This window comes from Jaculus jaculus, chromosome 2 (genome assembly GCF_020740685.1).
Source record: "Jaculus jaculus isolate mJacJac1 chromosome 2, mJacJac1.mat.Y.cur, whole genome shotgun sequence".
Lineage (NCBI taxonomy): Eukaryota > Metazoa > Chordata > Mammalia > Rodentia > Dipodidae > Jaculus > Jaculus jaculus.
In genome coordinates, this window is record NC_059103.1 from 68,375,519 (window position 1) to 68,400,799 (window position 25,281).

Genomic DNA, 25,281 nt, shown 5'->3' on the forward strand with positions numbered 1-25,281 from the left:
GTTTCTCTCCTCAGGTCTTGCTTCCATCTGAAAAACAGACAGTGAAGTCAGCACAAGTTAAATGGGAAATCATTGTTAGTTTAGAAAGAACTTAATTGGTGTAGACCCTCTTGTAGCCCAAGATTGGTGGGGGCTTAATACTCGGGAGTGAATGTGTTATCTGGATATGATTCTGACTTGTTTCCCAGTCCCAGCAATGGGTTCCTTTCCACTGAGTGGATCCATTAGCCAATCTAAAAGCAGTTGTTTACCCATCATGGCTGTGTGCCACTATTGCACTTGTGTGAGTATCACATGAGGTTGTTTGCTTCTGAGTAGCTTAGATCTTGAATTGTTTGGACAGATGTTAGCCACTTTCCCACAGTTATTCATGTAGCACCTTCTGGCACCAGATGGGCTAAATGTCTGGGGACTGATTCTCTTCCAGGTTCCAGCCAGGTCACTCCTTGTTCAGTATTGATAGTATATGGTGTCTCCAGCAGTAGGGTCTTACCATTAACCTCTTGTGGGCAAACAAGTGCTCTGATAAAAGTCTGAGTATCTTGATTCTTACAGGAGCGATGCATATACAAGAGCAGGGGCCTGGCACATCCTTGGGATTCCTTCTGTTGGGCTCCTCCCTCCCAGTGAGGAAGTTGCAGATATGTTTCCAGGGCCATAGCAGCAGTGGAGGGAAGTTGCATCCACCACCCCACTCCCCAACTCACACACACTGGTGGAGAGGCTTTGTAGGGCTCTTCAGAGAGGACAAGCAGAAAGCCAGCAGCTGCTGTGCCCAGATAGCCCAGGGGTCTCTCAGCTTCTTTGCCAAGCGAGCAGAAGTTTGCTGAACCTCCTGGGAAATCTCTGTCTGGACCCAGCTGCTTCTCTGGATTCCAGCTGGGCCTTTGGAAGGGAGGCCACAGCCCTGTCAAATCCCAGAGAAAGTCACACGTGTGTATCTGCACAGGGCTACTGGGACAGGATGTATTATGCTAAGGGCCTTCCTATCACATGCAGAAACACACTGCCCATGGTCAGACCTGAGTGAGCCAATGCAGACTTACTGCAGTGTGACTCAAGTGCAGCGGAGCTTAAAGTAAAATATGGGCCAAGGAAAATAAAAAGCAAGGGCCATAAACAGACACTGCAGGAAAGGAAGCATATCAGAATAAATCCTTTTGCCCTTGCTTCCTTATCCATTCATTTCCTTTATTGACTTCTATTAGCTTGTTGCTGAGCTCCATATATCTCTCTGATAACTATTTTGGGTATAAATTCAATGCCATGCACTTTTTTCTGCTTTTTATGTTGTAGGGCATGCATGCATGTATGTATATATGTTCATGTGTATGTGCATGTGTGTGGAGGCCAGAGGCCAATGTTGGTGTCTGCCTTAATTGCTCTCCACCTTATTTCATTTTCACCAAATTTTTCAAGGTTGGGTCTCACTCCAGCCCAAGCTGACTGGCACTCACTCTGTAGCTCCAGGCTGGCCTCAAACTCACAGTGCTACTTCTACCTCTGACTCGTGAGTGCTGGGATTAAAGTTGCACACCACCATGCCAGGATCCACATTATTTTTTGAGATAAGGTTTTTCACTGAACCCAGAGCTCACTGATTCTCCCAGATTAGCTACCCAGCGAGCCTCAGGCACTCCTCTGTCTCTGCTTCCTGAGTGCTGGGATTACAGGTGCATGCCATCATACCCAGAATTTCATGCAGGTTCTTGAGAACTAAATTCAGGTTCTTTTGTGTATGTGGTAAACATTTTACCCACTGAGCCACCTCCTCACCTCCCACAAACTCTTTTATACTTACAAGGAAATAGCAAATAACCATAGCCCTTTCTGATAAAGAGGCTACCTTTAAAGAATAACTGTGATGGATGGTGACAAGTACCATGGAGAGATAAAAGCAAGGGAAGGAGAAGGAACAATAGGAGGGTTCTATAACTCAGGATGACAGGACCCAGTTTCCCTGACAAGTAGAAACCTATGAAAGGAGAACACCAGTAACCAGAAGAAGATGACAGCCAGCTGGAACAGCAAAGAAGAAAGGCCCTGAGTCATGATCTTATGTCTTTCCACCAAGGTTAAGCAACACTAGTACAGTCATACTCTTGAGGCATTGCTTGCTACAGAGGAGCTGGAGGGAACACCGTGTGATTTTGTCCATCTGTTTACTCACAAAGTACTTTCTCTATACTGATGAGAACAGCAGAGGTCAAAATCGCTGTCCACAAAGATTCTGCAGGCTTGAAAGACAGATAAGGTGGTAGGTAATTGAATCTGACCACAGTCATTCTGGAGAGAAGCAGGAAAGAGGACTATGCCAGCCAGCCTGTGGGTTTATGAAATGCCTCTTGGAAGATGCATTAGGTAGGAAAAGGCAGAACATAGAATGATCAAGGCAGAAGGAACAACACGTGAAGAAGTTGGAGGTAGGGAAGGGTTCAGAGAATCATACTTTAGCTGAGGCAGAGAAAATGCAATGATGTTACAAGGGCAGTAAAATCTGTGATCAGAGAGCCAAAGAGTACTGGCAATGGGGGGATGCAGATAGTGCACCATGACACATGGTTCCAGGGAAGACAAAATAAACAAGGGGGTATGAATGAAAGCAGGGAGACAGTCCTACAAGACAGTGGCCTGAATTTGGGTTGTTCAAATGAAAATGGAGATAGAGGGATAGAATTCAGAAGCATTTGAAATGCAAAAGGGCAAGATATAGCACTTATTGAAAATGGGGGATGGGGAGGAAAGGAGGAAATTTTGAAAAGAAGGAATCAAACTTCTGGCTTGGAAGATTGACGGACAAAAGTGCTCTTGACTAAGGTAGAGAGCAGACATGGGAGGAAGACAGAAATAATTAAATACATATTGATTGCTGCCTTGAGTGTGTCAGCTTAGGTAGAGAGGCTCTGAAGCTAAGAAGAAGGACACAGCTGGAATGAAACTCATGACCTTCCAACCTGGGAACTCACTAGCCTGTGGATGGTACTTGAAACCAGATGCTACAGTTTGAATCTGAAAGATGCCTCACTGATTCATGTTTTGAACACCTGCTCCCAGGTGGTGGTGTTATGTTGGTAGGCTGTGGAACCTTTAGGAGGTGGGTCCTGGCTTGTAGGGCTTGATCACTTGGGATGGGCTTTTAAAGGTTATATTTGACCATGCTTCTTGTCTTACTCTCTGATTCCTAGTCTGTCCTGGTGTGAATAGCCTGGACCATTTTCCCTGCTGTGATAGACTAAGGTCCTCTGAAACTAGGAGCCAAAACAAATCTTTCCCTCTCACTTTTTTTTTTTTCTGGCAGTTATTTTGGGTCACAGAAATTCCAGGAAACTAATGTCACATGAGATTATTTGAGGCCTCACTGGTAGAGTATATGAAGTGACAAGGACAATGGCACATACCAGTGTTTTATCAGCAGCTGGGGGAAGATCCTATAGGAATGCAAAGGATAGATGAATAGCTATGGAACAATAAACATACTGTTACAGACGGCTGGGTACTCAGAAAAAGCACTGAACAATATGGTGATGAAAGGACAAAAAAAAAAAAATACCCAGTAGAGTTGACTATGACCAAACTTAGCAAAAGATTTTAGTACGCAGTTCAGATTGGAATGGAAGTATCAGAAGAGGAGAGAGGAGCTGACTTTGAAAAGGAGGATGGTTTGATCAATCCCAGCCTCCCCTAACCACTCCCGTCTTTAGGAACTACCATTCTACTCTCTACTTGTATGAGATCAACATTTTCAGATTTCAGATTGTCTTTCTCGGTTTAGCTTAGTTCATTTATGTTGCCTCAAATGACAGGAATTTCTTAATTTTAGGAGCTGACTAGTGTTCCACTGTAAATATATGCCATATTTTCTTTGCCAAGTCATCTTTGATAGGTACTTAATGCCCTTCCATATTTTAACTACATAAGTAGAGCTGCAGTAAACCCAGGCTGCAAGATATGGGTTCAATGTGCTCTTTTCATAGCCTTTGAATTTATACCCAGAAATGAGATTGCTGGATCAGAGGACAGATAGTTACATTTTGTTTTTTAGAAGAATCTTCCTACTGTTTTCCATAGTGACACTACTAATTTACATCCCCACCACCCATATGTAAAGATTCCCTCTCTCCAAATCCTTACCAATTCTTCTTATTATTTTGGGAGGGGGGTCTTTTTGATGATAGTCATTATAACTAGAGTGAGATGAGTCAATCTCATTGAAGATCAAAAGGATAAGTAATTCCAGATAGATGGAAGAAATAAATAAAAGCTCTGTGGTATAGTACAGTTATGGTAGTTAATGACAACATATTATATTCTTGATAAAAATGAAGGGTAGATATTATAGGTTCTCACTACAAAAAAACACGAGATAATGCATTTTTTAACAAGCTACATTTACTTCCACTCCCACAACATACAGTCTATCTATGCTTCAAAATATCAACTTAAAAAGCTAAAATGGGGAGCTGGGTGCAGTGACTCATTCCTTTAATCCTAGCACTTGGGAGGCTGAGATTGGAGGATCACTGTGAGTTCCAGGCTAATCTAGGCCACAGATTGAGTTTCAGGTCAGCTTGGGCTAGGATGAGTCCTTGCTCCAAACAACCAACCAAAAGCTAGAATAATGACCAAGGACAAGTAATAAGAGATAACAAGGAAAAAAGAAAGGAGAAGGGCAGGACACATGACATGTATGCAGAAGGGGGGGGGGGAAACAAAAGGAAAAGAGGGGTTGGGGAGATGGAGAAAGGATAATCAACTAAAACGACAAATTTTATTTTAAAATTCCATAAGGAGGCCTGATGTGGTGGCGCACACCTTTAATCCCAGCACTGGGGAGGCAGAGGTAGGAGGATCACGATGAGTTTGAGGCCACCCTGAGACTACATAGTTAATTCCAGGTCAGCCTGGGCTAGAGTGAGACCTTACTTCGAACATCCAATAAAATAAAATAAAATTCCATAAGGATACCTAAAATATGCTAACTAATAATAAAATATAATTAAAATGATTGAAAAATGTCTGGGGAGATGGTTCAGTGGATAAAGTATTTGCCACACAAGCATGAGCACCTGAGTTCAGATCCCAGCACTCATGTAAAAGCCAGATATGGCAGCAGCACCCAGTGGTCTCAGCACTGGGGAAGTAGAGACAGGATCCCTGGGGTTGATAACTGAATTGGCAAGTTGCAGATTCAATGAGAGACCCTGTCTTGAAAATATGGTGGGGATTAATTAAAGGAGATATCCTGGTCTCCACACTTATGCACACACAACTGCACCCACATGCATACATAAATACACAGATACCACATACACATGCAGAAATACTATATGTCAGCCTAGATAAGTAAATGCCTTAATCAGGGAGGCAAAGCAAAGGAAGGGAGAGGGAAAAGAAGAGGCAGAGAGGAGAGGCGGTTGTCTCATGAGAAGGTGGGAAGCAGGAGTGGTAGAAGCAAATATTTATGTGCTAATAGAGGAAGAAGCAACATCAGATATTGTGATACTAATTTTCTTGAGACAGTGCACAGTTACCTTCTAATATTGGTGGGGTGAAGGGAATTTCAAAGATAGAGAACATTGGGTATCCCTGGGGAGTCTTGGGTGGGGCCCAGCCAGATGGATAGATCAGTGGACTATGTTGTGAATCTAGCTGATGTAAACTCCATGCCTAGGTGATATTTTTTCCAAATGCAGCCACAGCACTGCACCGTGTGCTTGTCCAGATAGCTGTTATCAAGGTCAAGAGCCCTGCACATCCTTGGTTGCCAGTAATCTTAGCTCCACAAGGAGCCCGGGAGAAACAGCAGGTCCAAGGCCATTGTTCTGCAAAAGTTTTGCCTCCTGTTTAACCCTGTGTGCCTAACCATGACGGGAGCCACGTTTCTGCCTGGAGTTCATCTTGAATAGCCTTTTCCCAGCCCTGTGCCACTCAGTGTCTGGTAGGGCCCACCAAAGAGTGCAAAGGAATGGCTATGTTGAGGCTTACATTGCCCAAGAGTCTTGGATATCCTCTACCAGTCCACGAACTACCGCTCTCAAATGCCTCCACATGAAAGATCTGAAATTGAGTAGACCTCATGGGTCAAGAGTAGGAAACTCCCATCCCTACTTCCTTATTTATTCCCTCATACTCCCAAGCCCTAAACTAATCAAGCAGAAGTGTTCTAAGATAATTAGCCAGGAACATAATGTACATTGGAAATCCATTGTGCAAACAAAGGCCTATTTGATTTCTCTACACTTTCCTTTGGGTATTATGCCTACTTGTCATTAGTGTTTGGTTTGTGGGCATAGACAGGGCACCAGCTGCTTGGGTTCACTAGAAGATTAAATGTGAGGAGTGATGGTCACAAGGCATTGGCAGTGCTTGGTGTATTCACCCTCCAGTACATACTGTGGTTGTTTATTGCGAAGCATTCCTGAAGAAGTGACTTCTGGAAGAGTTTACATTGTGGTTGGGGGCTGGGTGGGCAAAGGCCTTTCTTTCACTACCATTTGTGGGAAGTCTCTTATCTGACCTACGTCCAACAAACCCAGTGCATGTTTGGGAACTTAATTCCAGTTCTACCACAGCACCAATCATGGAGAGCCACATGGGTGGGAAACTGCAATATAAAGATGGCCCACAGCAGGCTGTGTTCCCACACTGGGCAGAGGAAGAAGAAGATACCGTGTTCTTTCTCCAAGGTAAGTCCTATTCCACATGCCAGCAAGCCTTCTCCTAACCCTGGGGTAGGTGCTTGCCCTCTTGAGCCACTGGATTTGCTAGGGTCATTTATTTTTGTACATGTTCAAAACCCAGCAGGGAACCTGAAACTTAATCATTGTGAAGTGCTTCCCAACTCACTCGACAGCTAGCTCATGGTTCTAGTCACCTGCTAGCTGTGCCACGCTAATAGAGGCTGCCCTCGCCTTCCTTCCAAGAAGATAGGGTCCCACTTGGGGTGGCATTTCTAAAAATCACAGTCCTACATTGTCCTCTCTCTTCTCTCTTATGACATATCCAAGATACCCCTTCTAGAAATGAGAGACCAACTGAGGTCTCTCAGAGACTATTAGAAGTCATCCACAGATGCCTTTTCAAAGCAAGGGCAAATGTTGCTTGAGGGTTAGCCAGCATGTACTTCTTCCCCATTTCTTTACTTATTTATTCATCCTATAATTCTTTATTAGGCAGTTCTTACTTGTCAAATTCTGTGTTTGGAGCCAGGGGCATAGAGCTCAGTCTGTCATGGTTCTCCTCTCAAAGAAATTGCAGATGTTCTTAGCAGGCAAGACCTAACACATACAACTAAGGCAATCAGCCAGTACTTTTGTATGTAGGTGTTCATAGGCACTATAATCCTTGTTTTCAATCCTAATAGAGCCTCTGTCTCCTGCCTTTGGTCTGCTTGCTATCAACTTCATCTCTTTGGAAACTACTCCTATTATCCCACCCTATTTCTGCAAGACACACTTGCTTTGAAACACTAGAATTCCTTGTGAAGGAAGTCAGTAGTTCCTGTTCTAAAGACCTGGGCCCATGGCCATAAGTGAACTATTTAACTTTTAGCAACATGCTGCCACATAGAAATAGCTTGGTAAATGTTGCTGGATTACCATACTTTTGAATCTCAACTTCTTCATCTATAAATGGGGACAATAATGGCACCTCCCTCCCTATAGAATGGTTCAGAGAGTTAAATGAGGTAGAGTATGGAAAGGGCTTAGTACGCGTGGAGTCACATGGTAGGAGCCAAGCTGATGTGAGAGCCAGTGTTACCCTTGTGTGCAACTGTAAGTATCTCTGCTACCATGACCTTCTATAAGCCTTTCCTTTTCCTTTGCACGGACAGTTTGCAGGTCACAGAATAACCTGTGCGCCTCACTTTATGGAAAGGATGAGGAGCTGTGACCTCCTCTGTCTAGCTGTGATCTCCTGTCTTCTGAGCCTGGTATCTGCATCGACAGTGCGGCAAGGTGAGTGCTCTGCTGGAACCTCAGGTGCCCATCAAGTTCTGGGAGTATCTGGAGAGATGCAGAAAAGTAATTCAGATCAGCGAGAGGAACAAGGAGTCTGAAGCAAAGACTCAGAGTGGAGGTTAAGAGGACTTAGTAAGAGAAGGGGGATCAAGCCAGTCTCTCAGGGGCAAACAGTAACTCTTCTGAAAAGTCTGGAGGAGCCAGTTACCATAACTTCCCATGCCTGTGTGGGACAAAGAACACGATTGCATGAGACCAGGAAGAAGATCACCTTGTTTCTCCTTCCTTTCTATCAAGTGGCTTATCTGTAAAAATGAAAGGGCTAAATTTAATAATCTCTCTGATGTCTTCTGTTGAGGTTGGCTCTTTTCTGTTTTTCTTTTTAAGACAGAGTCTCACTCTGTAGCCTAGACTGGTCTTGAACTTTTTTGATCCTTCTATCTCAGCCTCCTGAGTTCTGGGATTATAGCTATGTGCCACCATGCTCAATTCCAAAGATCTATGAATTGGGCCACATAAATCCTTAAAGAAAGGGTTCTCAGGGTTAGGACTAAGGTGCAAATGTGAGCCCTGTGGAGGTGAACTCAGCTCACGACCTCCCATGGGAAAACACAGGCTGTGCAGGAAATGATCCAAGAATAACAAGGACAGCAGTTCCTTTCCTTAAAACAAACACATGCATGAGCAAGGCTGAGAAATGTGGTTGTTTTTTTTTAATTTTATTTTATTTGCAAGCACACAGAGAGAAAGAGATAGAGAAGAGAGATAGACAGAGAGAGAATGGGCACGCCAGGGCCTCCAGCCTGTGCAAATGAACTCCAGATGCATGTGCCCCCTTGTGCATCTGGCTAATGTGGGTCCTAGGGAGTCGAGCCTTGAACTAGGTCCTTTGGCTTCACAGGCAAGTGCTTAACCGCTAAGCCATCTCTCCAGCCCCAAAAGTCATTCTTCTGTTTGTTTTTTTTTCTTAAGGTAGGGTCTTATTCTAGCTTAGGCTGACCTGGAATTCACTATGTAGCCTCAGAGTGGCCTCAAACTCTCAGCAATCCTCCTTCCTCTGCCTCCCAAGTGCTTGGATTAAAGGCATGTGCCACCACACCTGGCTGGGAAGGATTTTTTAAAAAATGAAAATTAAAGCTGGGCGTCGTGGCACACACCTTTAATCCCAGCACTCCGGAAGCAGAGGTAGGAGGATCACTACAAGTTCGAGGCCACCCTGAGACTACATAGTAAATTCCAGGTCAGCCTGGACTAGAGTGAGACCCTGCCTTAAAAAACTAACTAACTAACTAACTAAATAAATAAATAAATGCCTTCCTGACATTTGTTAGAATGTGATTCCCTGGCTGTGCTTCAATTATTGTGACAGAACACACACGAGTCAACAAATCAGAACTAGACACAACTGGCTTGATGCAGGTACTGCACTTCACATTATTTTATGACAATTTTCTCATTTAGTCCTCTAATCGTCCTGTAAGGCTTTATCTCCCAGTTAGAGCACACCTATCCTAAAATGACTTTAGCAATGCTTGACAAATTCCTCAAAGGCTTTAAATAGCTACATTTATTTTCATGTATATTAAATAATATAAAGTTATTAGCCCAGCTCTGTTATTGCAGATATTGTTCACTAGTTGAAACTATTCTTTTTGTTTTTATGTTTGGTAATTTTTTTATTAGATAGAGATTATTGGCATGCCAGGGCCTTCAATCACTGCAATCAAACTCCAGACACATGCACCATCTTGTACACACGTGCTTATGTGGTCTAGCTTATGTGGGATCTGGAGAGTCGAATATGGATCCTTAGACTTCGCAGGCAAGCACTATAACTGCTAAGCCATCTCTCTAACCCAAAACTAATTTTCAAAGAGAGCCATTTATTACTATAAATCAGTACTAGGAGAGGGAAACACAAGGATAGAGAGAGTATGACCCGCAGCATTGGAAGGGAGTTTGAGAACCCGTAGCCCTCAGTGGTGGTTTTGCAAATGAGTCTTAGGAGACTAAAGCTACCAGCCAGCAGGTCAGAGCTGAATTTTAACCCCCAGCCCAGATTCTGCTCTTCTCCTTTCATTTCTCTGTCTCTTCATGCCACACAGCTCCTAACAAACAGGAGACCAGCATGCCAGTCGTCCTGTTAGATCAGTGGCTTTCTTTCTGGTAGAGGTGATTTTGCCTCCCAGGGAGCATCTGGCAATGACTAGAGATGACTTCAGAGTAAGCTAATGGCCTCAGGTTGGTAGAGGCCATGGAGACTCTTAAGCGTTCTGTGAATGTTGTTTTGAAGACATCCCTACAATAGAGCATAATCCATTCAACATACCATCATGCTGAGAAAACTTGTGATAGATGACTAGTCTCCTCATGCTGCCCTGGACTGTGTCTGCTGATACAGAAAAAAATGGTGATGCTGTAGTAAGTAAAAATGCAAGTGGGAAAAGCCAAGTTGGACAGCACTTAACTGTTGTTTTTTTTTAATGATGTGTATATGCATGCACGTGTGCTCACGCAAGGGCAAACTTCAAAGATTTCAAAACAAATTTCTGATTACTCCTGAAGGTGGGAGAGGAGGTAAAATAATTTCAATTTTAATATATATTCTGCTATAAACATTAGAGTGTGACTGTAGTATAAATCAAGCAGTGTGACAACTTTTTTTTTCTTTTTTCTGGGTAACTCACTTTAACTATGTCTGAAGGTTTTCCCAGGGAGTTTGAATTGCATTTATGAGAAAAGCAAACATTGAGCAAGCAGGGCTGCCATGTGCGGCTTCACAGAAAACTTCTTGGTATCTCTGGATGGGGTGGTGGGGCTGTGCGAAGCCGTGATGCTGCATACACCATATCACATAAAGCCTTTTCTACTATTGAATCAGTGATAAAGTTCAATGTTTAACTGATTATATGCCATTACCTCGTTAGGGTTCTTCACATGTTCAAAGCAGAGTGTAGTGGGGATAAAGTCCCTAAGTTTCTTAATAAATCCAAGCTTCTTTGTTCTTTCTCAGGTTACAGGAACCCTAGAGAAGCCAGTTTCTATGGGCTAGATTTGGTATGCGGAGCCCCTGGAACCCTAGAAGCCGATATTTGTTTTGACCCCTGCCAGAATTACACCCTCATTGATGATCCCTCCCGAAGCACAGAGAACACAGCAGAAGGGCAAGAGTGTGACAGTAACCTGCATGGCTGGTATCGCTTCGAGGGAGAAGGGGGAATAAGGATGCCGGAGTCCTGTGTGCCAGTGTACCGGTGCCATACCTTTGCTCCCATGTGGCTGCAGGGGTCTCACCCCGTCCTCGGAGATGGCATCGTCAACCGCACAGGCTGTGCTCACTGGAGTGGAAATTGCTGCTTCTGGAAGTCTGAGGTCCTGGTAAAGGCCTGTCCTGGTGGATATCATGTGTACCAGCTGGATGGCACTCCAGAGTGCAGTCTGAGATACTGCACAGGTGAGCAGCAGCTGCAAGACAGGGTCACCAATGACTTCCAGGACTCAGTGGCACAAGAAGAGCTGATCAAGAGATTAATGAAGTAATCTCCACCCAACTCTTGCAGGAATCTTCTGTGGGAGTATAACCTGAAGGCTACCGGATATTTTAAGCCAGAAATTCCAATTTAACCTGAAATATTCTGACTAGCAAAAGCAGATTGCATAATACCAAGAACACAGGCTCATTTGGATTTCATGTTTGTTTGGGCCATTCATTTTACCTTCCAGAGTCTCAGTTTTCTGATCTGAGAAGAATGGGCAGTAGCAAAAATAACATCTAACATACACTGCTCACAATGTGCTTGCTACCACCCCAAGTGATTTAAATGTATTGATTCATTGAATCCTCCCACTGAGTCTATTAAATCGAATCCTTATGGTCACCCAGGCAGAGCCTTTGGTTCACAGAGGAGCTAATTAGCTCTTCCTACATATCCCAGAACTGGAAGGTAGTAAAGCTGGGATTTGAAAACAGACTGGATAGCCTTGGCATCTATGAACTTAAAATCTTTCTGCCCCATCACACATTGTTTCCATGAGGGTTAATGTGCTGGAGCATGGAAAGCACTTTCAACAGTGCCTGATCTAAAGGCAAGCATTCTTGCGCAGCCTCAAGGCTGCCACTTACTCCACTGGACTGGGAATCAGGAAATCTGAGTTTGAGGCTTGGTTCTTCCAGTAAATATCTCACACCTCAGCAACAACTGATGGAAGGAGAAGGATGGGCTTGAGGGCTTGAAATATATCCAACTCTGCATCTTGATGCTCTTCCTCCATTTCCCATCCTTCTAGACCCTTCCACAGCTGTGCCCAATTGTGAGGAACCCTGTCGCCCAGAAGAGGAGTGTCTGGATCAGAATGGTATCTGGAGCTGTGTCTGCCGTCAGGACCTCAGCAGCTCTGGTGAGCAGCTCCCAGGGATGACTACCCAAGGCAGGAGGAGGAAGCCTTAGAGAAGCAGGACAAGGTGTGACTCAGAGTCAGGGGCCATGGAACTCAGGTTAGGGGAGAATTGTGAAAATTCTTTCACTCACTCTTACAAAGTAGTGTTTTTTTCCAAGGGTGGGAGGGTGGTTCCAAGAACAGTGACTAGATCAGCTGGCCCAGAGCTTCGGGAGGTGGCTCTGGTAAGCACAAGCTTGATGGATGAGCAATGAAGGAAATGAACTCTGCCAGTGTGGGATCCTCATTCAGTTATCTACATATATTTAAGACACAAACAGTACATGCTCAGGAAGTATTCACTGAGTAAATGTTGAATGAATAAAGGAAGGGATGCTATGGGTCTGAACCTGGCCAGAGATCTGGCCTCACATATACCTAGCTTTGGGTCTAGTGTAGAATACAGAACTGTTTTTCTCCCTCAAGGGGAGCTTGGCCAATCTTATCCCTAGGATTTTTCGAAATCTTGGGCCAGTGTTCTCTTTATCAGTCTGAATGCAACTTTTATCTGAGTTTCAAGTCCCTGCAATCTATTGAGCCTTCTGGCAGGCATGAAAGCTTTGCACATAAAGTAAAATGGGCCCTCCGTACATGGCTTGCAGCTCCTTACCCACTTTACAACTTCACTATTTGCTTTCCAGATATTCAGAGCTTGCAGCCTCAGCTGGACTGTGGGGCCAATGAGATCAACGTGAAGCTGGACAAATGCTTGCTGGGAGGCCTGGGTTTTGGAGAGGAAGTTGTTGCCTACCTGAGGGACAGGAACTGCAGCAGTATTATGCAAAATGAAGATAACAACTGGATATCTGTGACTAGCCCTGCTGTGGCTAGTGCCTGTGGGAACATTCTGGAGGTGAGTGGTATTCACACTATGGCTACCAAAGGGTGAAGTATTAGCTGATGGGACTCTACTTTGTGGCTGTGAGATCTTGGGCAAGTGACTTGTCCTCCTGGACCTCTATCTAATTACACATACTGGCCAATGTAAAGAGTCTTAAGTGGTTCTGAGAAGAGCTTATGTGGTGTAGGAAGGACACAGAAGAGCAAGCATGTTGGTCTTTGACACTTTTCCAAGGTCTGTCATTGATTGCTCTAGTTTTGACTCTGTGCTCCTCATTCCCACCCATAAAGTGTTGTAGCCATAGGAGAATTGCCTCCTTGAGGTCAGAAGGCAGGGTGGTATATGGCTGGGAAAACAGACTCCAGAATAGATAGATCTGCTTTCAAAATACTCCTACACACATACATGTAAATATATGTGGCTTCACTTTTATGCCAAAGAGAAATGGAACCCATGCCATCTACAAAAATACCATCTCCTTGGCCAGTGATTTAATCATCAGAGACTTCATTGTCAATGTCAACTTCCAATGTGCCTACCCACTGGACATGAAGATAAGCCTCCAAACTGCACTTCAGCCTATTGTAAGGTAGGTGTTTACCCTTGAAGTTTTACCCATAGCTCTGACATTGGTCACACTGCCAACAGCTCATGATGTCCACACAGTGACAACAACCCCTTTGAGGAGCTTTCATTCATTTAATTTCTATCTCACAAACACTTGTTGGTTGCATGTGGAGGACACTTAGCATAAGCAAGGCACACATGAATATTTTGTAAATATCAAATATTTTCCTATAAACAAGTATATAACAGGAAGAAGTGCTTTGGAATGAAAATTCAGGAAAGTTCATTCATTTTGAGGAAGAAATGTATTCAACAGCTAATTGTAGCAATAATAACTTACAAATAAGATGAATAAATAATAGTAATAATAACAATAAATAAATAAATAAGACAAATTATAGGGGAAACATGGGGTGCTTTGGGACAGTGAAACTTATCTTGTTGAAATGGGTACAGTGGGGGAGATACAGAGGTTTTGCTAAGATTTAAGCTGAGTCCACCTTTAGAAACATGACACTCTTATCTCCATCAGAAATAGAAGCAGCAGTTTGGGTAGGGGTTGATGTAGACAAAGGTTTTGTCTGCTTTGTTCCCTGCTATACCTGTGCCTATAATGGGACCTATTGGACTAATCATTAGCATTATGAAACTTCCCAGTGGATTTTCTGAGCTTTCAGAAATCTAGAATGGTTGTCCCACTCCCTCATTACCTCTTGGGATCATGGAGTGGCAAGATGAAAAGGTTTAGAAATTCTGGTGTTCAAAGGTTTCAGGCTTTTGGAGGACCCATAGTTTATATTTAGAAAACGAAAGTGAAAGCCACTCATCTTGTTAAGATTAGACCTAACTGAAGATTGTGGAGTGCAGAGAAGGAGCTTTATGGTAAAATGAGATGTTGTGCCCAGTTTTCCAGGTGATAAACTGCTGGTTGTAAGCTAACCATTATTCCTTGAGTAAGAGATACATGAGACCAAGGGTTCAGGGGGAATGGGTAGAAATCCTCAAGACAGACTCAGTTATTTGTCAAGTTTAATGTTTAGATGTTTGTTACACTCCATTCAATGGAGTGCTGGTTGAATAGTTCATTTAGAGATCAAAGATGCACCGTTTCTTTAACTTGATACTACCTCAGAGCTTCATTGAAGTCGCTGTCTCTGGTCAAGGCCTAATGCTACCATTCTGTGGTTTTCCTTGTCTCAGTTCCATGAATGTCAGTGTGGATGGGGAAGGAGAGTTCATCGTCAGGATGGCCCTTTTCCAAGACCAGAGCTACATGCATCCTTATGAAGGGTCCCAAGTGGTACTACAGGTGGAATCCATGCTGTATGTAGGTGTAATCTTGGAGAGAGGAGATACCTCTAGGTTTAACCTGCTGCTGAGGAACTGCTATGCCACCCCCACAGAAGACAAGGCTGACCCTGTGAAGTACTTCATCATCAGAAACAGGTATCAAGGGACTCGGGGATTATCTTGGGCTTTAACCAAGTGTGAAGGAATGTTTATCTCCTCCATCTCTGACATAACTTGCATAAGTTGGTTTACCTCATTGGGAAATTATTTGCTATTACAGTTTAGAATCACACTCTGACTCCAAAATGTTTTTCCTGGTATTGTAACCTAAAGTATGAACACAATTTTATGTGAATAGGGTAAATAGTGCCAATTATTTTCCATTTCAGTATTATTGATCACGTTTCCAAAAATTTCATTGTAAAAATATAGCTTAATTAAGTAATGATGGACTATTATATAAAATGATCAGCATGAAAGTAATATGACAAATATTATTTGACAAAATATTATTGGATGCCATTCATTGACAAAAGCAAGGGAAATTCATACCTATAGACCATTATTCAAATCATAGTTATGATGCTTGATATTACTTACTATGCAGCGTGGCTATGCACCAAGCACTGTACCCAATAGTAAAGTGTTCTTAAGTGTTCACAGATACCCTACCAAGTGGATACACTGTCTCTACTTTCAAGATGAGAGCACTGAGGCTTAATTCATCTGCTCTGGATTACTTACCTAGAAACTAGCAACCAGTTTGTCTTGAAAACCAGTCAGGCTTGTGAGCTTATGGAGGAAACAGAGGTCTAGAAATGATGGTCACATGATGGGAAGGAACCTGAGTCAGAAAGCTAAGCTCTTTAATATTCTCTGAGGTCATGTCAGAAGTTACACACTTATCTTTTTCATTTCCCTAGCTGCCCAAATCAACATGATTCCACTGTCATTGTGGAGGAGAATGGGATGTCCTCAGAAAGCCGGTTCTCAGTCCAGATGTTCATGTTTGCTGGAAATTATGACCTTGTTTTTCTGCATTGTGAGGTTCATCTATGTGATTCTGTTAATGAACAGTGCCATCCAGTGAGTGTTGCTTTGGACTGCATTACTAGGAGTGTGGCAAGGGGTCTTGCATACAATAGGTTCTCCACAGACATTTATTGTAATTATGGGTGGAGTATTTGATGGAAAGAAGGGTGAATGGAAGGAAAGAGAAAGGGATGGAGGTCAGGATGAAGCAATAGAGGGAGGTTGGATGGATCTCTGAAGAGAGGTAATGACAAATGAGTAGGTGATTGATATAAGAGAGGGAAGGAGAAAGAAAGAAGGAAAAATAAATGAGTGGCCTTTGGGACAATTATTAGAGAAATTATTATCTCCCTAGGATAAAGACCAGTTTTCCTTGGCATAAGATATATTTTTAATGATTATAATAATAGGCAGAGTATCCCTGATCCAAAAAGTTGAAATTCAAAGTCCTAAACTTCTTGAGTATCAACATGATGCTCAAAAGTTTCAGATTTTGGAATATTTTAGGTTGCATATCTCTGATTATAGAGGACCTGCTAACAAAACCTAATGCTAATAATCTAAAATCTTGAACGCTCCCCAAATCTCAAATATATCTGAACACCGGCATTCAGAGAGAGGATACTCACCCTGTAGCAGGAGTTTTTCAGTGTTTACTTTGTGTTAACCACTATACTGAAACTTTCACACATTTATCTAATTTTACTCTTATAACAGCCCTTTTAGTAGGCCTCACTGTGAAGACAAGGAAATTGAGGCTCAGAGAAGTCCTTTACTCATTGACCACACAGAGTTAGGTAGTATCAAAATGGACACGTGCCTCAGTTCTTATCCCCACTGGACACTGTCTTGAATAGTTACCATTTTCTGAGTGTTTGTGGAGTGTCTATATGTTGTAGACATGCTTTATTTTAATACTTCAAACTTACTATGCTCTTATTGAATCATCCTAATTTGCCCCAACTATACAGCTAAAGCAGTGTAAAGATGAAACTCAATCTGAGATTTGTGAGTCATAGCATTGTTAATTCTCTAGGTTAAGAAAACTGTAGCATCAGAATGAGAATCATATGGTTCACGAATCCAGTGTTCTGGCCCCAGATATCCATAACTATGGCAGTCTGCAGAGGAAACATGCATTTCAATTTTGATATAATAAGAGTCCTCTCTTCCTTTATAGTCTTGCTCAAGAAGTCAGCTCCGCAGTGAAGTATCAGCCATTGAACTAGCCAAGGTTCTAGACCTAGGACCCATCACTCGGAGAAGTAAGTTTCCAGATCTTGGTGACAAGAAAAGCTGGCCAAGGGCTTATAGTGAACCATGGATGCCTGGACTGGCCACTGCTAACTACTCTGGGCTGTTTTGTCATCCCCATTGTTGACTATATCTGTCTGTGAGGTAGAGTGTACTTCCATTTATGGTGGGCCTTCTGTGCCTTAGGAACTAGGATAAACTCTAGCATCCATTAATATTCCCAATCCGCCCATGATTGTATTCATTCATGGTGGGCTGCCTATGTGATAGACACCAGGATAAACTCTTGCATCCATCAATGTACCTCATCCTCCTGTGATTCTATCCATTTTATAAGGGAGAAAACAAGGCTCAGAGAGAGTAAAGGACTCACCTAAGACCACCCTGCTTATGCATGGCAGGAATCAGTATTAAACACAGTTTAGTCTTATTCTAGAAGAGTGGCTGATTATGGAAGGTACTTCACTGGCTCAGGGTCTGTGTAACTCATTCCCTCACTGGTGAAGTCTACATTCTCACTCCTTTTTATAAAACAAGCTTTGTTTTCTGGTGAATGATGGTGTTTCCATAAGTGCAGCTACAGTACTCTGGAGATAGGATATAGGAAAACAGTTCCAAAAATTCATCCATTCTAAACATGTGTTTGTGGTATTGCCATAGCCATAATTTTTATTGCTGCCACCAGAATTTAGAAGTCAAGAAATCCATTAAAGAAAGCAAACTTTGCCTTGAAGAAATTAAGGTGCAGTAATGTTCATAACAGTCAAATAATATTTCCTTCCTAACTCTGTACTAAAAACTTTTGCATGTGTTATATGGTCTTCTCACAGTACCACTGCCATGTCCATCCCACAGATGAGCTAGCTGAGCTGTCTCATGAAGAAAGTTCTGCCTTAGTTGTCCTGCCCCTTTATCCAGCCTCCAACGTAAAGTCTCATGTTGAGTCACAGGACAGTTTGGGAACAGGAAGTCTGTGCTTTGGAAATAGACATACTGGGTGTGTTAGCTATTCATTGTTATGACCAAATAGCTGAGAAAAAAAACAACTTTATTTTGGCTCATGGTTTCTGAGGTTTAGCTCCATGTTTCTTGGTCTCTGGTGTCATGGAAGAAGGGAGTGGTGGAGCAAGGCTGTTCACTTCATGGCTGCTAGGAAGGGGGGGCAGAGAAGAGAGAGAGAGAGAGAGAGAGAGAGAGAGAGAGAGAGAGAGAGAGGGAGAGAAAACTTGTTCCATGGGCTTTCACCTTTCCCCCTTTTACTCTACCCAGGCTCACAGTCTATGAGAGGGTGCTGTCCACATTAACTTAGTTAATCTTTGTGAGTGACTGCAAAACCACACTCAGAAGTGTACTTTAACCAATCTCCTAGGTGCCTCACCATCCAGTCAGCTGGACAGTGGAGATTACCCATCATACTGGGATTTAAATCCCAGCTTTGCTGCTGACTGGCAGGTCAACTCAGTAAGCTCCTCAACACTGCTAAGCCTATCTTATCATCTTTCAAATGGAGATGTGGATGCTTTCCTCAGAAATCCTTTATGAAGGTTTAAGATGCATGGAGTGCATTTAGAAAGGTGCTTGCCACAGAGCAGAGGCCTACACGTTGGGCATTTTCACTGGTTGTGGTGAGCAGGTCCAGGAGGATGTACAGCAGCTCTGGCCCCACCGCCACAGCCAGCAGAGGGTGACTGAGGAGACCTCACCGTATGCTCTTGTCCACAGGTATTCAGGCTATTGGTGTCATGAATGAAGCGCCCGGCACCACAGGTACATGGTTTTCATACCCGCTTCTCTTCCATACTCCCTCCAACTCCCTCTCCTTTCCCCCTTCACTGCAAATTTATGCCATCCCTTCTGTGTGCAGACCCTATGCTAGGGACTCTGGCCACTGAAATAAACCAGATCCAATACTAGTTATACAGGCTAGCAGAGGAGACCACTGCTTAACAACAAACAGTTACCAAACGTCTAATGTGTGCCAGGCATTGCTCAAGCCACTGCAGATAGGATGATGAGCAAGGCAGACCAGGTACCTGCCCTCATATAGCTTGTGTTCTAGGGCAGGAACTAGACCATTAAAAGCAAATGAGACTAGAGAGATGGCCCAGTGGATAAAGTGCTTGCCATTCAAGTTGGAGTAGCTGAGTTTGATCTCCAGACCCTATGTAAAAAGTTGGAAGCTATGGTGGGCTTCTATAATCCTAGCACAATGATACTGATGAAAATATTGGAAGTTGAGCAGGAGAATTTCTTGGAAGCTCAAGGAGAACCTAGCAAAGAACATCAGAATGAGAATCCAGAGTAAAAAGAAAAAAAAAAAAAAACTGCCTCAAATGAGGTAGACAGGCAAGAAACAACCCAAAAGTTGTCCTGCGATCTCTGCACATACACACAAACACTTACATCCACACTTCAACCTGCACACAAATAAATAATAATCATAATTGGCAAGCAAAATTATTTAGAAATAGAAGGTGGTGTGGTAGAGTCTGTGGTGTGAGTAACCATGCCTTAAATTGAATAGAAGCTCATATTTAAATGAAATTGAAAGGCAAGAAGCCCTAGAGTAGTGGGGTGGTACTATGGAATCATTAAATATATAAGCTCTTTTATGTATGTAAGGTGTGGCCATAATTTGTATGGTCTAAGATGGCAGCCAGGCCACCAAATTTCCTATCTGGGCATCAGGATGGAGGAACATAAATATTTAGGAACAGTGTTGGTAGCTGACACCTCTTATCTTAATGGCTAGTGTCTAACTACGTGGCCACACCTGGCTGCAAAGGAAGCTGGGACATATAATCTTTATTTTAGGTGGCCATATGCCCAAACAATGTGTTACAGTTTTATTATCAAAGATGGAAAGAAAGCATGAATAGCAGAATGTATAAGTGGCCAAGAGCACTATTAGAGGAAGTGGTATCTAACCAAATGAAAGCTATCTAGATGGGGAAATGTTAGGAGGATGGAGCCCTATAGGCAGAAGCAACAACAGCTCATGGCATAAACAAGGCAAGGACATCCTTATGTGACAAGAGGAATAAAGAACAAAGGAAGTGCATGGAGGACCAATTAACACTATCAGAAAAGGTCAGGAATGAACTTCATGAGACAATAACATCTGAATGGGGCTTTGATGAATGACTTGTCACTGAATATGCAGACGAGTTGAAGAAATATGTTTTAGACATGATGGGAAACATGTGCTATTAAGATTTTTCTATCCTGCGAAAGACCTGTAATGGTGAACTCAGACATTAAAGGTCCTTTTATACTCATATCCCCAACTACATGGCATTCTAAAAATGTCCCAAATAAGTACAAGGTCTCTGTATGCTCAGAGCTGACATTCAGACATTCTAAGAAAAGTTAACAGTCACTGTAAAGGCATGCTGAAGTCAGGGACCTCCAGTCTCCTACATTTCTATCATTCCTTCAGGTTACAGTGTGACTTCTCAGAGTTAGCTGTCTTACGGATTTTGGAGCTTTCTGGAAAATGAAGGGATCAATCAGATGGTGAGGCAGCAAGCTACCACAAGAGGGCACTTTTGGCTTTCATAGTTTGCCATCTCCCCTAATTATACCTCAGAATTATTTCTTCATGAGAAACAGAGAGAGAGAGAGAGAGAGAGACAGAGACACAGACAGAGACAGAGACACAGACAGAGACAGAGACACAGAGAGAATGGGTGCACACTAGGGCCTCCAGCACTGCAAACAAACTCCAGACACATAATGCTCCACCTTAGTATTGGAGAATCAAACCTGAGTCCTTAGGCTTTGCAGGCAAGTGCTTTAACTGCTAAGCCATCTTTTCAGCCATATTTCTCAGATTTAGGCCTCCATATGGGTCTCATTTTGTAAGCTGGTTTTCATACACTTGTGTTTCTGAAAATTATGCTTTTTCCTTCCCCACTTTCTAGAGCATCAGCAAGTTTCTTTAAAATTGCAAGGTGGGGATTGGAGATTAATTTGGCAGTGTGGGGCAGGAGTTACATACTTTTGGCCTCTGCCTATTCCTCGTGCAAGGCAGCTATTATTATTATTATTATTATCCAGTATTGCCCTTATTCAACATTGAGTGTGCAAAAGGGTATGACCACTACCAGATCTGAATGTATAGTGTTCATTGCATTCTGGACAGTTTTGCTTTACCTGATTTACTTATTTTTAGTGTTGGCATTGCACCTAGGGTCTTACACTTGCATTCTACCACTGAGCTAGATTCTCCTGCCCTCAAACACTGTTGTTAATGTATGGTATGACTTAGCAAATTTAAGTCTTACAAAGGAATAGGTATTATTAATATTTCTGCTTTATCTACAAGGAAACTCAAGCCCAGAGAGGCTTAATATCTTGCCCAGGTCCACCCAGGATGTAGTTGTAGAGCTGAGATTTTAAGCTAAATAAGCCTTTAAGCAATGCTTTTTAACCCTGTGTCATTTTGCCTCTGTAGTATTAGTCAGTATAAGTAAGGCTTTATAACTTTATACCTTTACACAGCAGTATAATTTCCCACTAAATCCTAGAGCTAGGGGTACAGTTATGATCCAGATGTTTATTAGGAACTTATGCTCCTATTACTTTCTGGTAACTTCTGATGACCTCATTATCCCCTGTGAGTACTGTAGTGAATATTCTACAACTGGACCCTGGCTGAGAGAAGATGATGGCAGCTTTTACGACCTGGCCTATAAATGACATTGATAGCTTCCACCCATATTTCACTGATCAGATTCAGACACATGCTACCATTTACCTGCAAAGGAGGCTGGAAAACATTGCTGCCCTGTGTACCAAGAATGAAACGGGAAAAGTAGTTGACAATTAGAATTAGTTAGTTTTGCCTTGACCACAGGATTCACAGTAGTTATAGCATAGACCAATTACAAGAACCCTGTGCTTTTGCATCCTGATGTAACAAATGACAAGTAGGCCAGCTCACATTTGCTGTCACATTCCTTGACTGTCATGTCTCTTGTGTTTCAGGGTTCCTGGTGGCTTGGCCTTTGCTCCTCATGCCTGCCCTCCTGGTTTGGCTGTTTTGAGTGGCCAGCTGGGCATCTAGCCTTGAAACCAATGTTCTTCCCTCTGGCAATGTCTATGACCCACCATTCAATACACCTGAATCTCTTTGTGCACCATGTTCTAGTCCTGGTCCAGGCTGGGCTAAGTTTTGGGGAAGGGAAGAGGCACTCACACCCTTCAACAGTCTCATGACTTTGGCAGGGGTCTGCCAGCTTCACCTAGGTTGGGTTTCTCGTGTTTTTCATTGATTAGTGAAATTTGTAAGGCAAACTCACTAGTGGCACCAGCCATTAGCAAAAGTGTAGCTTGTGTTGATAACTCCTGGAAAGCGATGTCCTGCCTTCTGGGATGGGAAAGGTCATCTGTAATTTTTCCCAAACGTTATCCTGATCACGGATAAATTGAACACATTGACCCTTGCATTCTTTCTGCATCCTCTGATGTGTTTGGTCCTGGTCTCAACAGTCACCAAGGGAACATGTAATAGGTAGAAATACTTTTGGAGACTCTCAGAGGGAGGACTGGTTCCCTTGTTCCTCCTATACTGGTAACTGGGACTATGCACTCACGGAACCTGGATGCTGGAGAATGCTGTCACCCATAGAACCTTGGAGAGCTTGACTGAGTCTTCATGAATCCTCATAAGGGGCCCCACAAAGATGATACCAACAAGGAGTGCTTCCTTTTCTCACAGCTACACATCAAGCCTTTCTAAGTGGTCCTTAGGAATAACACCAGAAGCCATGGTCAGACTCAGTGCTGAGAACGTCCATCTGCTGAGAGAAGCATCTTCAGTGCACTCTGGTGTTCAGACGTGATATAGTTCTAAGACACAAACCCAATCCTATAACTCAGGCAGGGGAATGAATATAAAGATATAGGATTCTGCCTTTCATAGTTATGATTTATAATGACTAATAATATAAAACAATAACTTGTGAGGATAGAGGAACATCAATATCAAGGTCAGGAATTACTTTCTGGTTATACTAACTACAAGCAACAAATAGGAAAAACCACAAGACACCAAAATCTGTCCATCTTTCTGTCTACCATTTTTCCTGAGATTGCATCTGCTTCCTTTTTTGTGTCTCTTTCATTTCCCCCTCTCTGAAGCCTGTTTATTTCCTGATCATTTATCCCTTATCTGAATGGACTTTCCACCTGGGCATGCCTAGCCAGTTCAGTGACTAGCAGACTGACTAGAACCTTGCTGTCTCACATCTACACTGCCTCCAGGAAACTCAGATTCATTTCTTGGGATGAGACACTACCCAGGTCTCCATGTCTGAGGCTGAGTGAGTGGAACCAACTAATACAAGCAAAGCCAATGGATGTGTACCAAACAAATGGGGCTGTTTCTTTTTTATTTATTTATTTTTTTAATTTAATTTATTAGTTTTCTTTTCAGTAAATACAGGCAGTTTGGTACCATTATTTAGGCTCATCTGTGATCTACCCCCTCCCATTAGACCCTCCTTGTTAATGAAAATGGGTTGTGCATTGTGGAGATAGCCCCCAGTTATTGGTATGATAAATGTCTCTGCAAATCATGACCCAACATGTGACTCTGACATTCTTTTCGCCCCCTCTTCCGCAAAATTTCCCTGAGCCATGTTGGGTTCATTTTTGGTCTGCTTCAGTGCTTAGGTGTTGGGTGCCTCTGTTTCTTTAACATCTTTCAAAGCCTTTAGGATAGTGGCTTCTTTAAAGTTCCTAGGAGGAATTATTTCTTGTTTCCCAGTCAATTTCAGGATTCATGACTGCCACATCCCAAGGAAGGTGACGTGGTAAACTTCCCTCTCTCTAAGGCTCAGCGTTTCCATTCTGAAGAACGAAAGGTGCTGGGCTGTAATAATGTTCTCAAGACTTTAAAATGGGAAAGTCTCTTTTCAGTGTAATTCTACATGAACTCCATACCTACAGATCAAAAGTAAATAGACTCTTGTTGTTCTAAGATAGGGGCATAGCTCTTCTATTCTGTAACCCTCCTCTTCACCAGCTCCTCAAAGCATGTCTATGATAATAACACAGGGTATCATGGGCAAGGCATCGGGACTCCTTGGTATGCATGAACCTGGATATCTATGAATCAGTGGATGGAATTCCACATAAAGAGAACAACCCTGATGCCCAGCTTGCAGTCTCCATCTACCATCAAACATTTTATTTATTGGTCTATGTAACTACATATCTACCTATTATCTTATCTGTATATCTGTCTACCTATTACCTAGCTAGCTAGGTATTGCAGTCAGGTTCACATTGCTGGTAGAAATCACCCGACCAAGAGCAGTTTTGGGGAAAAAAAGTGTTTATTTTGACTTATAGAATCAAGGGGAAGCTCCATGATGACAGAGAAAAATGATGACATGAGCAGAGATTGAACACCACCTCCTGGGCAACATCAGGTGAACAACAGGAGCAGGAGAGTTTGCCAAACACTGGCATGGGGAAACTGGCTATAATATCTATAAGCCTGCCCCCAATAATAGGCTGCCTTCAGGAGGTGTTAACTCTCAAATCTCCATCAGCTAGGAACCTAGCATTCAGAATACCTAAGTTTATGGGGGACACCTGAATCAAACCACCACACTAGGTAACTAGTTGCACAAGATTTTTGTCCTCTCTACAAATGACATGTTATTTGAGTATAAAGTCTAGATAGCCAGTCTACTTTATCCATTTATTCAACATAAATTTGATGAGCAACTACTAAGTCTTAGGCTTGGGGTTCTAGGCATGATAGTGCATTAGATACAATCTTTTCTCTCAGAAGGGTCACAATCCTGTTACAACACAGATAACCAGAGATACTCACTACAAATGTACTGACCCTAAGTCTCAGACCTTGTACTCCTTAATGCTTCC

General features: G+C 42.7%; 1 protein-coding gene across 1 annotated transcript; it reads left to right on the forward strand.

Moving 5' to 3' along the window:
- The first annotated feature begins 3,013 nt into the window (after positions 1-3,013).
- Gp2 (glycoprotein 2) lies at positions 3,014-22,876 on the forward strand. Its single transcript, XM_004665439.2, has 12 exons — positions 3,014-3,071; positions 6,573-6,686; positions 7,835-7,958; positions 10,975-11,415; positions 12,249-12,359; positions 13,040-13,251; positions 13,680-13,828; positions 15,007-15,252; positions 16,020-16,182; positions 17,309-17,393; positions 19,105-19,149; positions 22,372-22,876. Exons 1-12 carry the CDS (start codon positions 3,066-3,068, stop codon positions 22,428-22,430), a joined length of 1,755 nt encoding a protein of 584 aa, XP_004665496.2. The 5' UTR covers positions 3,014-3,065; the 3' UTR covers positions 22,431-22,876.
- Positions 22,877-25,281: the final 2,405 nt, after the last annotated feature.

Bases quoted from the DNA above. Each gene is read 5' to 3' on its own strand.
- Gp2 (XM_004665439.2), top strand. The intron at 13,829-15,006 runs GTAGGTGTTTAC...TCCTTGTCTCAG, and splicing joins GCACTTCAGCCTATTGTAAG to TTCCATGAATGTCAGTGTGG. The intron at 16,183-17,308 runs GTGAGTGTTGCT...CTTCCTTTATAG, and splicing joins TTAATGAACAGTGCCATCCA to TCTTGCTCAAGAAGTCAGCT.